Source organism: Fragaria vesca, linkage group LG5 (genome assembly GCF_000184155.1).
Source record: "Fragaria vesca subsp. vesca linkage group LG5, FraVesHawaii_1.0, whole genome shotgun sequence".
In the NCBI taxonomy this organism is placed as follows: Eukaryota; Viridiplantae; Streptophyta; class Magnoliopsida; order Rosales; family Rosaceae; genus Fragaria; species Fragaria vesca.
The window spans coordinates 26,453,702-26,466,029 of NC_020495.1; the positions used below are offsets into that span (position 1 = coordinate 26,453,702).

The 12,328-nt window shown below is 37.1% G+C and overlaps 1 protein-coding gene across 1 annotated transcript; it reads left to right on the forward strand.

Moving 5' to 3' along the window:
• The first annotated feature begins 1,686 nt into the window (after window positions 1-1,686).
• On the forward strand, window positions 1,687-6,096 carry LOC101291150 (BTB/POZ domain-containing protein At3g50780-like). The gene is made up of 4 exons (XM_004300535.1): window positions 1,687-1,922; window positions 2,067-2,181; window positions 2,417-3,157; window positions 4,814-6,096. The coding sequence occupies exons 3-4, from the start codon at window positions 2,507-2,509 to the stop codon at window positions 5,777-5,779; spliced, it is 1,617 nt and encodes a 538-aa protein (XP_004300583.1). The 5' UTR covers window positions 1,687-1,922; window positions 2,067-2,181; window positions 2,417-2,506; the 3' UTR covers window positions 5,780-6,096.
• Window positions 6,097-12,328: the final 6,232 nt, after the last annotated feature.

Consider the following 12,328-nt stretch of genomic DNA (forward strand, 5'->3'; position numbering starts at 1 on the left):
GAGAACATTTTATCAGAAATGCAAAGAACATTTTTGTGTGTATACAAATGTCAGCATGCATATGTATGCATACGATCAATATAGCTAAGTTGCTTACAGAACCCACCGAGGGACATCTTTGACACTTTGTGATCGGGTTATGTGATGGCAACTTGGCATATAGAATTGGCTTTCTGAGTCTGAATTCGTAAGCAACCTATATTATACTCTAAGCTCTTGTAACCATATATGTGTATTATTACCATAGAATCATAGATGAACAAACCTTGTGTTTGTATGGGAATACTCTATCTGGAATAGATATATCTGTTTGGTAAACTTGGCTTTCCGAGGTATCCTTTCGAAATCAATAGTTAATCTATCTTCCATGCGAAAGTTCTTATATGCACCGTGGTGCATGGGAACCAACTGTCAGAATACAATCTCAACCGTTGATTTAATTTAGCCTTTTATATTCATTAACTCCAACAATCACACTGTGAACCTTAAGTGGAACTATCAAAAAAAAAAAAATCACCAATTGAATCGTAATTTCTAGGAATTTCTGAAGCATGTTCTTCACCTATATGAATTAGCTCTCTGTATCAACCTCCCGAATCTGGGTTTCCATATAATTTTCTTCACAATCTGGGTTTCCCGAATCTGGGAATTTCTGACCTTGCTCCTTTTGTTTTCCCTCTTGTTCATTTGTATATATAGCTCCACCCACTTGCCTTCTTTGTTTGAGAATTGGGATCTCTCTCTCCCAAGAGAAACATTTGCTCTCGGCTCCTAAGTTAACCTCTCTTCTTCCTCCCCCTCCTCTTCCTCCTTATCTCTCTCTCTCTCTCTCTCTCTCTCTCTCTCTCTGTTTCTCTCTGACACTCTGGGACAAAGCAAAAACCCAGAAAATGAGTAACATAAGCATGGTGGAGGCAAAGTTGCCACCTGGGTTCAGGTTCCATCCCAGAGATGAAGAGCTGGTCTGTGATTAGCTTGATGAAATTCGAGGGGTTGAAATTGGGATGGCCGAAAAGGCTGGGTTTTTGGGGAGATCAATATAGCAGTTAATTTTTTTATTTTTTTTGGGTTTTCAGCTCTGGGATGACGTCCGTTAACAAAGCGTGAGCGGTTCAAGTGCACCATGTTGCACTGAATCCACTCCGCCATCAAGTTTGTTCGACTGTCCAGTCAAATCTTTCAACGAATATAACCTAGTATGAACGGTTTAACTTACATTAATGGACTGCCACTAGTAAAAATGTTGTAATTTGTTGTTACAAATTTATTTAGTTTTCTTCTTCAGGATGATATGGACTAGGGACATGGAACGTAGTTGCACACATCCATCATTTTCCTTCTTCCCGGAACTCTATCCATGAATTATCCATGAATAATTGAATACCGCTAGTCCGCTACTTGTAACACTCACTCAATCTACTCCCCCAAAACGTCTCCGTTTCATGATATTCTCCAAACCCAATTTGGCAACACATGACTACATGAATCACTTCAGTTCTTGGATCAATGTAAACAACGAAACATTCACATCACTCTACAAGATAGCGATGGTCCTGACAAGAAAGAACTGCTAAAGCTAAGAAGCATTTAAAATCTATTTTCATTGCAATCCTTTATTTTTATACGTTTGAAAAGGCCTAGAAAATCTAGCACCGTTGGAACAACGCCATCAAGAAGCAAAGAACACAAAACAATAATAACTCAGAGAGAAAAAATGAGGAGAGACAAGTGTTGAGGCGTGCCTGTTTGATTTCTGAGAAAGTGTTTTTTTTTTTTGGTTACATCTGAGAAAGTGTCTTTGAGATAAGAGTAGAGTAGAACATTAGCATTTGGAAAAGGCAAAACAAGACATGCAAGTCCTGAACCCACACACTGTCACAAAAACCAAATATGATTCATCATCATCATCACCAGAAGCACAGGTAGACATAATCTGTTTGTAGAAAACACAAATCCTGTAGTTTTCTTTTTCTTTATTTTTCTCTGTGGGCTTTTATTTTCTCTGCTTTACCAATTAAAAGGGTCACTAGCAGTAATTATTCATCATTCCAAGTCTCTCTGTTCAGTGGTTCCCTTGATGCTTGACACCGAGAGCTCCCATTCAATCATTTTAGGGGCACTCGTGGGCTTCAAAAATAAGGAGATAGATTTTCAGGGAGCTCCTAGATTTCCCAGTTCTTGGTGAGTCTCAAATTCTTATCTTTCTGTTGTTCTGCTTGTAAAGATTTCATCTTTTCGTGTTTTACGAGAATTTGGGAGCTGGGTTTTTGCATTAAGATTAGTATGATGCAATTTCTGTTGTGTGTTAGTGTTTTCTCAAGTTGGGTTTCTTAGGATCAGCTTCAAGATTATTCTTTTTATGCTTTTCATGCTTATGAGTTTTCATGGTAGTTGCTGATTAGACTGTTTTTGATAGGGAAGAAGAGTTGTGCCAAAGAAGAGGCCCTCTCTCTGTTGTGTGAGCTTGAGGGGTCTTCATCTGATTGCTGTAAATTTGTGGTGAGATATGGCTGAACTTAGAGTTACAAAGGTAGAACAAGGCCAAACCAAGATTAGGAGTGTCCCAATTGCTGTAACCCCAGAAGGTTTTTGGTGTTGTCCTTCTCCTGTTGCGTTTCAAAAGACCCTTAAAGCTCATAACTCTTTACACAAACCCAAGTCCTCATCACCACCGCCACCTCCACCACCCAAGACAACAGCTCACAGAAAACAAACTATTCTGAATGAAAAGAAGCCAACTTTCGGGCCATCTAGATCAATTTCTGATGGTCAGAGGGCTCTTGGTCCGGAGGCACCAGACGCACCTGTCCTCGGTGCATCTATGGCTGCAGAGAGAGTTCCGAGGCCCAAAGTTGAGAACTTGCCGAGGAAGGTGGCAATTGAGTTTGGTGAGCCGGGAACTAGTGATATGAAGGTGATATTACTTGGGAAGCAGGGATTTTGTGTGAAGTTGAGCGTTCACAAGAATGTTCTAGTGGAGAATAGCAACTTTTTTGCTGATAAGCTTGCTGAACAACAGTCTAATTCGTCCTGCCTTGAAATTGAAGAGTGCGAGGATGTTGAAATATATGTTGAAACTGTTGGGTTGATGTATTGCAAAGAAATGAGGCAACGGCTGATGAAGCAAAGCGTTTCCCGTGTACTCCGAATTCTGAAGGTAATATGCAGGACTGTGTTATCCATCAGTTATTTCATATCTGTTGACTGCGAGTGTTTTGTCTTTGGTTGTGCTTCGATGCCATGTAATATCAACTGCTGTATCCTTTTCTTAATATGTTTTTTTTATATTAGAAGTTCAAATTTATTCAAAACTTTGGATTGAGAAAACCTAGAGAGAATAAAGGGTATATAGTGGCCTCGTTATAACCTTAGTCGGTAAAAAAAATAACTGTAATAAGGAGTAAAGATTCTTAACCGATAAAGGGGAAATAGATTGCTGAGTATTAGGGTAGTTATGACAGCTGTATTGGTTTATGAAATATTTTGAAGCCTTTTGGAGTATTAGGGTAGTTTAGGATTGAACTTTGAGAAGCTCTAGTATTTGAATGGAATTCCTCCTGTTTGGATAGATGTTTGTCACCAATCGTTGTTTTGCTGAGGTTGTCAGGTGCAGGGTATGTTAACATTGACAAGTATCAGACTGAAATGTAGTTGATGCAATCATATTGCCCTATCCAGCACCATTGTAGAAAACTCTCTCCTCCCATTAGAGCTGCTACAAAATTGACTCCTATTTCCAATCATGCCATTTCTTCTGTTGTTTTTTCATTTCATCTTTGCATCTCATTTGGCTGTTCTCTGTAGTATCATACTGATGTAGCGAGTGTTATTGATGTTTGCCCTTTTTCAGCATTGGTATTAAAGATATATGCAATGCATCTCCTTTATAAAGCATCTGGTAATTTAAATATGATTGTTCATTTTCCATTATCATTAGGACAAAAAGAGAAGTACCCTCGTTGGGTTGCTTTATAGTTTGATTACTTATAGATACTTATGTGCAAGCTTTTTAACTGTTTTGATGGAGATGATCGCACACATAGTCCTGATAATAACGATTTAGACATGATTAGTCTAATTCAAAGCGATGATGGTGCTTCAACCATGTATAGTCATGTGTAGGTAGCAGTGTTTCCAGGGAAGGTAGAAGTGGCCAATTGCAAACTTTTTTGTTATTACAGCTCTAATAGGTGTCTGAGGAAGAACTTCCTAGGAACATGTGTCTTTGTATTTAAACAAGAAATGAAAGTCGATGCTCCACCTTACTGGAGCTTTCAGTACAATCAAGCCAAACTTTCTAGCTCTAAGGATACAGAATGCAAGAGAGCAATCACTTGACATGATGCTTCCTGTTCTTAGAATAAGATAAAGCATTAGTAGAGTATTGTCCCTTCTGATAGGCATCATACTGTTTTCTTTGTTGAAAACAGGAAGCATCCTGTCAAGTGATTGCTCTCTTGCATTCTGTACCCTTAGAGCTAGAAAGTTGCCTTGATTGTGCTCAATGATACATCTAACTACTCAGTATCTTTTTCTTTGGTCTGAATTATATACATATTAGGTATGTGTGTTTTGCTTAGCGGACGGGAATTATCTACACAATCTATATCAAATTCGTTTGTGACAATATGAAATGCTTATAATATTTGATGGTGAAGTTGAATCTAATAGTTAAAGAGTGCTAAGTAGGCTTTCTACATCCTCAGTCTACCTTTGTTTTCATTTACATGTATAGAAGGATTAATATATGTGTGTGTGTGTGTATTTAAATGCATCAAAACCTAACCTAAATCTGAATTGCGTGATCTTTCAGATTGCAGAAGTGCTTGGCTTCAACTCGTGCATGCAGTCATGTTTAGAATACTTGGAAGCAGTCCCGTGGGTTGGAGACGAAGAAGAAGAAAAGGTTGTCTCATCGGTCTTGCGTCTCCAGAATGAAGGTATTGGGGTCAGTCCAGTACTAAAACGAGTATCCTCTGACATTTCTAAAGCACCGAAGGACACACTTTCTCACATAATTGGGCTTGTTCTTGGAAGCAATGAGGAGAGAGGCAGGCGCGAAATGAAATCTGTAGTGCTCAAGCTCCTTAGGGAGAATAACAGTGTCTCAAGCTCTTCCAATCCATCTGATGTCTGCAATCAAACACTTTACGACTCCTGCGGAAACTGTTCCAGTTTACTATTGTCTCTGTTCAAGCAGGCAGCAGAACCAGAGTCTCCCGAGAAATCTGTGGACAACAAAGACCCTCTGGTAAAGCAAATAGCTTTGGCGTCTGATAACCTTTCATGGTTGCTTGATATCTTGGCTGACAGGCAAGCCGCAGATGAATTTGCAGTAATGTGGGCTGGCCAGCAAGAATTGGCAGCCTTGCATATGAAGCTACCTATCGTGTCTCGCTACCATGTTAGCATTATTACAGCTAGGCTGTTTGTTGGAATTGGAAAAGGGGAGCTGCTGCCGTCAAAGGATACGCGTCAACTATTGCTACAAACATGGTTACAGCCATTGATCAATGACTACAATTGGCTTCAACATGGGTGTCGGTCATTTGACCGAAAGGTTGTGGAAGAAGGGATCGGTAGGACAATTCTCACCCTGCCTCTAGAGGACCAGCAAAGTATTATGCTTTCCTGGTTAGGAAGTTTTCTCAAGTCTGGTGATAGCTGCCCAAATCTTCAGAAGGCCTTTGAAGTCTGGTGGAGGAGAACTTTTGTTAGACCATATGTCGATGGACAACAAGGTAATTCACTCCAGTCAGATAGCCCAATGACATCCTAGTAGACCTACTAAGACTAAGCAAATACCATAAGAATGTATGTAAATTTAGTGGGTGTTGATTTCCACAAAGTATGTGGGTTCACTTCAAATTGAAAATAGAGACTGGGAATGTTTCTCATTTTGTGAAGGCTAACATGGCAGATTTTTGTGAAAGGGGCAAAAGAGTGACCTGATAGTGGCTGGACTTGTACTGAGAAATTTGTAGAATTGAATGCTTAATGTGATGTAAGATACTGCTTTTGTTGATGATGAATGTGGATTGATTTGTTTATGCAGAAAAGCTGGAAAATAAAATTTAACTGAACTTGTTTCCTTAAGTGAGTTTTTTCATTTGCTTCTAGCTCATGATCATATACTTTTAATGTGCCAGATGTAAAGGTAGTATTATCACTTACAATTTTTTGATTTTCTGGTGAAATTATTTCTGGTAAATTTATAATTACAAGATCAAACTAGATTGCGCAGATTTAGTGTATAATTCCTCGATCAATTAATCCATTGATGGATCATGGATGTAACTTGTCATCAAGTTCAGGTACGTTGAAATTGACTCATCCTGGGCAACTAGTAGCAAATTGTGCTTACTTTGCAAGTAAATGTGCATCAAACTTTCCATCAGCTTCATCAGCTTTTAACAGAGATGTTCATTAGTTAATTGCGATCTCGGTGACTGGTTTATAACTGGTCAATTCTAGAACCATACTTTAACTTGATAAAAACTCCAAAAGATCTACAGACTTGTACAGAATTTGGCATTTGAGCCCTGTTATAGCTGCTTTCTCAAATTCCCAAGTCAGTACAGAACTAATTGAAATCAAAGCACTTACTGTTAACTTCTTTCCTGTGGAAGCTAGTTACTGTCATAAATAAAGGTCACAATCCCATCATGTACACACTTCAATCACTGACCTTTGTAATTGTTGCTTTCATCTGATGACTACTACTGTGATAAAGGTGACAATCATATATATCTTGTACTATATGAGCATCTCCAGCGGTGTATAAACAAAGTTGTACACATTGCCAGATGGACAAGAACATAGGAAAAGTTTTGGTTAGGTATTAACAGCCAAATGTAGCTATGGTCACTTCATTAAAAGTGGAAAACTTTGTTTTAATTAGTCGATTGGAGCTCAATATGTTGTACATCCGGATACTAGTCATATATTTCTTCAAGATGATTTTGGGTATGCTTACTCTGGTCGATGGAAATATGGAATGCATATGTAATGCAATCTTTGCAGTTGCATAATTAGAGTAGGTTGTTTTTTTTCGAGATACTTTTAATCTCAATTGCGCTAATTCTTTAAATTCATGCAATCACTGGAATGAGTATATCTGCATTTGCTTGTGCTAGACAAGTTCGAATCAGATAACTTGTTTACTCAATTCTCACTAAGATGGTAAGAAAATTGGAATCCCATAGATTTCCTTATCCTCTTCTGGTTTCTAGCATACTGAAGGCATTATTGCACCATAACAGTGGTCCAACGTATGCATGTACACACACTGCTGGATCAGGATTGAATGTTCTCCTGTAATTCGTATCCTCTGTGCTGCTGTGGTAGTGAAGGCGGTGATGAGCTAGCAAGGCCACCATATCATGCACATTTAAATCCAACTGCAAAATCATAATGTCTCCAACAAAGAAATTTGCACCTAGCTAGCTAGATCGTTCTGCTTATTGTTCGTTTCCTATTATCACATTAAGTTACACAAGTTGAGTACACTGATCCATCATTATCTTGCATATATTTGTTTCAGCATATTCCTACCCTACCATACCATGTGGGTTGGGACAACAAAAAATCTCAAGTCCATTCATAGAATCGACTGTGTGATCAACACCCAGATTCACTGTCTGTGTTGATGTTGTGTTTGTGTTCAGTGTAGACATGCATTAGAAGCCTAGATGATCAAAATGTATTGTTTTTCTGGTAATTAACTCGTGCTGTTCAGTAAGATGATCGAGTTTCTTCCCTGAAGTTCTGAACCATATTTTCACCGAGTCATTCGCAGTTGGAATCCACAACCCCATTGATGTGCTGCATGAGAAATGCAGTACTGTAGCTGGAAGAACAAATGGGGCCTTGTTTTATTGAAAATGAAATTTTTGAAATACAATTAAGGAGCTCGCACAGAATTTTCGTCTCTTTCTGCACATTATATCTGCAACTTAATTATGTGTGACCATACAAGACAAAGAAATGATTCTGGAACACTGTGCTAGCTAGCTGCGAAACCCTTATAATTTATTGAGTGCCTGGTATATAGTTGAAACTTGAATTGATTGGCCTCAACTCTCTCTCTGTCTGTCTCTCTCTCTGTCTGTCTCTCTCTCTCGCGGTGTCGGTCCGGAGGTTAATGAACAGTGTCACAGACTCACAAGAAAGGAGCCCCCCTCCCTACCCTCATTAGAAAGCAACCTTTACACATTGGATATTTGCATGAGCTCAAGAGAAACTTAAATTTGAATATTCAACTTGGTCCAAATTCTGATTCAGACTTTCATTTTTACAGCTCCAATTGCGCTAAATGGTAGATTTAAGCGACCCCTCTCGTAAAGTCATAGGAATCAATATGGTCGATCACTCGATCATATGGAACTCGCATGTAAGCTACATATAACTACCTGTGCATCTACATATATAGACAGACAAACTTTACCGTGAATGGTTTGTTCTTTGTTAAGTAAATTTGATTTTAATCATCTTCTGGGTGATGTTAATCATTTAAAATATTATATCATTTCGAGAATTCGAAGTGTGAATATATAGCATGTGTTGTCTTCTTTTGTTTGTCGTTCTTTTTCTATATATGAAAGTGAAATCAAATATATATATATATATATATTGTTGTAAATAGTTATTATTTAGTAGACATTCTTGTAATTGGCCAACTAGGGTTGTTATTGTAATTTATATCATGACCTCATCTCTATATAAGAGATGGTTCCCTACTCAATAAGATATACATATTCTCTCATTCTCTTGGTTGTTTCTCTCCTTTCTCAATCTATTCTTTTTGTTTTACAACACGTTATCAGCACGAATAGTTCTAATATTATCTTGTTTTCTATTGCATGTGAAGCTCTAAAAGCAAAGGACGATCTTTCAATTTGATTCATCGAATTCGCTCTACATTGACATGGAAAGCTCTGAAATCGATGATCAACCATATGAGGATCATTATCTAACCAAGCTCTTGGATTGGCTGAGTAGCTACACAAATGGCATTCTCCGTTCTACACATAAAAGATGGAGATTATCCGTTCTGCAATGAGTAACGTTTTTTTATATGAGTAACGTTTTTTTATCTTAATTCCAATTCATATTTGCTAGCCTTGATTATATGATAAACAAATCACCATGAAGCATGAACCCATTGTCTTTGGTTGCATTTTGAAATCTATATACGATGCATGAAGACCTAAATTTATATCTTTAATTTATTCAGATGATAAATACGTATGTGGTATATAAATTTGTTCATGTTTTGTGATTGAAATAGAAGACATAAAAAATCTTTAGGGAGGCCAGTAGCCACCGAAATAAGCCCAATCGCATGCCTAGTAGTGCATACCAAAAGGCGCATGGATGAACGAACTTCAGATCCACTATCATTCTCTGACATTCGAACACAAGAGCGTGAATGCATTCTGGAAGTAATGCATGTAACCGATAATGTAGGACCATTAATTTTGTCATTTATATCAACGGTTACATATATGGAATATTTATGCCTGAAGCATTTAGTGATACAAATTAACATTGCTCATAATGAGGTTTGAATAAAATTCATTTAGAAATGTAACGTCATTTGTATAATGACGCGTAGCACTGATTATATTACTTAATTGTGACTTAATATATACGTTTTGTCAGTTACAGATTTGAATTGTGTCAAATTCAATGTCATTTAAGGGCATATAATGCCGGAAGCATTTAAGGGCGTGTATAAAGACGTTATAACCGGAAGCATTTAAGGGCATGTAATGCCGAAAGCATTTACCAAGTTATAACCCATATGTTATGGTACAAGGATTATGGGTCAAATTATTGTGCAAATTACGATAGACGATATGAGTTTAATTTTCGGTTATACAAATTTAAATTATGTCATTATAATCCATTATGCTAGAAGCATGAGTTTTGATTTTTAATTATGCGATTATTACATAAACGTTATGCCAGAAGCATTTATCCAATTTAATACCTATGTGTAATGCTAGAAGCATTAATGAGATTTGTACTCATTGTCTTTGGTACATACTTAACCGCTACATAAATGATATTTATTTAGTAATTTATGCCATATATTAAATGTCGGTTAATTACCAAATTCAAATTTCGTCAGTTTTATTTAATCAATTCTCTATTATGTTATCATTTATATGAATTGTTATGGGGATGTAATGACGCATTTTGCCGGAAGCAATTAATGATGTAAATGAATTTATTTTGCACGTAACCGCTACGGTGTTGACATTTATTGGTTCAGTAAATACCAATTTTATTGCATATACTTTATGTCAATGAAAATTAAATTGTTTCCGTTATAATTTAATTTATTTCGGTTTCATATAATTACTTTCACATTAAGTTTGTCTGTTATGATTTAATAACATATATTGCACTGGTTTATGTTACATTGGTGAATATTAATGATGTTAAGTCAGAAGCTTAAATCAAGCATGAATATAAATGAAATTGAGCCAGAAGCTCGATGTAAGCTGCAAAGCTAGAACATAAGCTCGTCATGTGTCGCCTTAAGTTTATGACAATGATTATAACTCTTCTCAAACTAGGCTCACCCAGTTGGATGCGATGTCTAGACAAGTACTTTTGAGGATGTGTACTTAAGTGAGCCTCGCTCCACCACCTCATCATGGCTTACCTGGTCGTATACAATTGGAGTTACCGAAAGGGTTGATTAATAACATTGCATTTCTTGGTAGACCATTTTTAGCCCAGTATGCCTACTCTCCCTCTACGGGACCTAAAAGCCTAGCATACCTCTCAGATTGTGCCTCGTAGGCTTGTAAAGTATGTAGAGGCTAGATTTATTTATTTCACTTTAATTTCAGTCAATTCCTTTGGTTCAGCAGAATCAAACAAAAGGAAAATAATCTAATGACACTGGACTTTCGTACCTAGTCATTATGTATGTCTATGGGATGCTCCAAATATTTTCTCATAATGGCTATTGTTAATATATTCATCATATTTAATGTGTAGTTAATTGCCAGAAGCATTTACACATAGTTACGTGACATATTCACTATGCTAAATTAGTAGCGTGGAATTAATATCATCAATTGTTACATGATTATAACTTGAAAATACATGTACCTAATGAACCAGTAGTTCAGAAATGAACCGGTAGTTCAGACATGAACCCGTAGTTCAGACATGAACCCGTAGTTCATGTATAAATCGATCTTCTAGTTTCGATAATAATCCCCTTAAGAAACTTGAAGTTTCATTCCAAATTCATCAGACATGATAAAATCGGTAGCTTTATCATGTTAATTGGTAGTCTCTAGAAGAAACAATTTGAACTAGACATCTTCCTTGCATGAAGCAAAAGAATATTAAAATGGAAGGGCTTGTTGCCTTAGAATCTAAATCAAAATTGATATGAGTTATCAATATTAAGGAATTGAGCGTTCTCGTCTGGCTGACGAGGTCAAAATACCTTTACGTTTCAGAAGAACGTTATCGAAAGGTAAATTCATTGAATCAATGCTTAAAACATTGAAACCACCAGAAAAATGGTGTAATATCTTTGCATAACCTTCGAATGTGCAGCCAAAAGCGTACATTGACTATATTCAAATTTATTAGCTAGAAGCTAAATGATTCGAGCAAATACTAGCTATAGTATTGGTGATTGATGCACCCAGGAAAAACATATGATGCACCGTATCCTCAACTCAATTATCACACGGGCATCCCCCTCAAAATAAGAGTCTTGTCTTTAATGACACATTATATCAAGCTGCTCATTAAGAATGTTGAATACTAGACCATCACATGCAAAGACTAGAATATACATTATCTCTTTATGCACAGAATGCAAGAAAAATACGTGGACCTATCCAACCACCATACGGACCAGTTAAATATTAATGGTTTTGGTTGATACATCGACAAAAGTGATCAGATGTCACACTATTGTCCACAAGAAAATGCTGCGTTTGCTAAACTCTCACCTATGAAATAGAGGGTATACCACTCGGATTATCCCATAAAGTCTATAAGACTTGATAATACCGGAGAGTTTACATCGAAAGTTTTTAATGATTATTGCATATCCCTTGGGTTTTGTAAAACATATAGTTTCCTATGTTCAAACCTAAGATGGTCTCGCATATAGAACCTTGGTAATGCGCACCAAGCTTCTATTGTTTGCGTCGGGCTATGCAATCTTGCATGCAGCCATGTCGGTCCAATTGAGGCCCACTGCTACCCGTCTTACTTCGTGTTACAGTTGGTGACTGGGTGTGAACCTGATGTTTTTGCACTTACACGCATTTGGGTTTGCAGT

Coding starts and splice junctions, on each gene's coding strand:
- LOC101291150 (XM_004300535.1), top strand. CDS start 2,507: ATGGCTGAACTTAGAGTTACAAAGGTAGAACAAGGCCAAACCAAGATT. Junction 3,158..4,813: donor GTGTACTCCGAATTCTGAAG/GTAATATGCAGG, acceptor GTGATCTTTCAG/ATTGCAGAAGTGCTTGGCTT.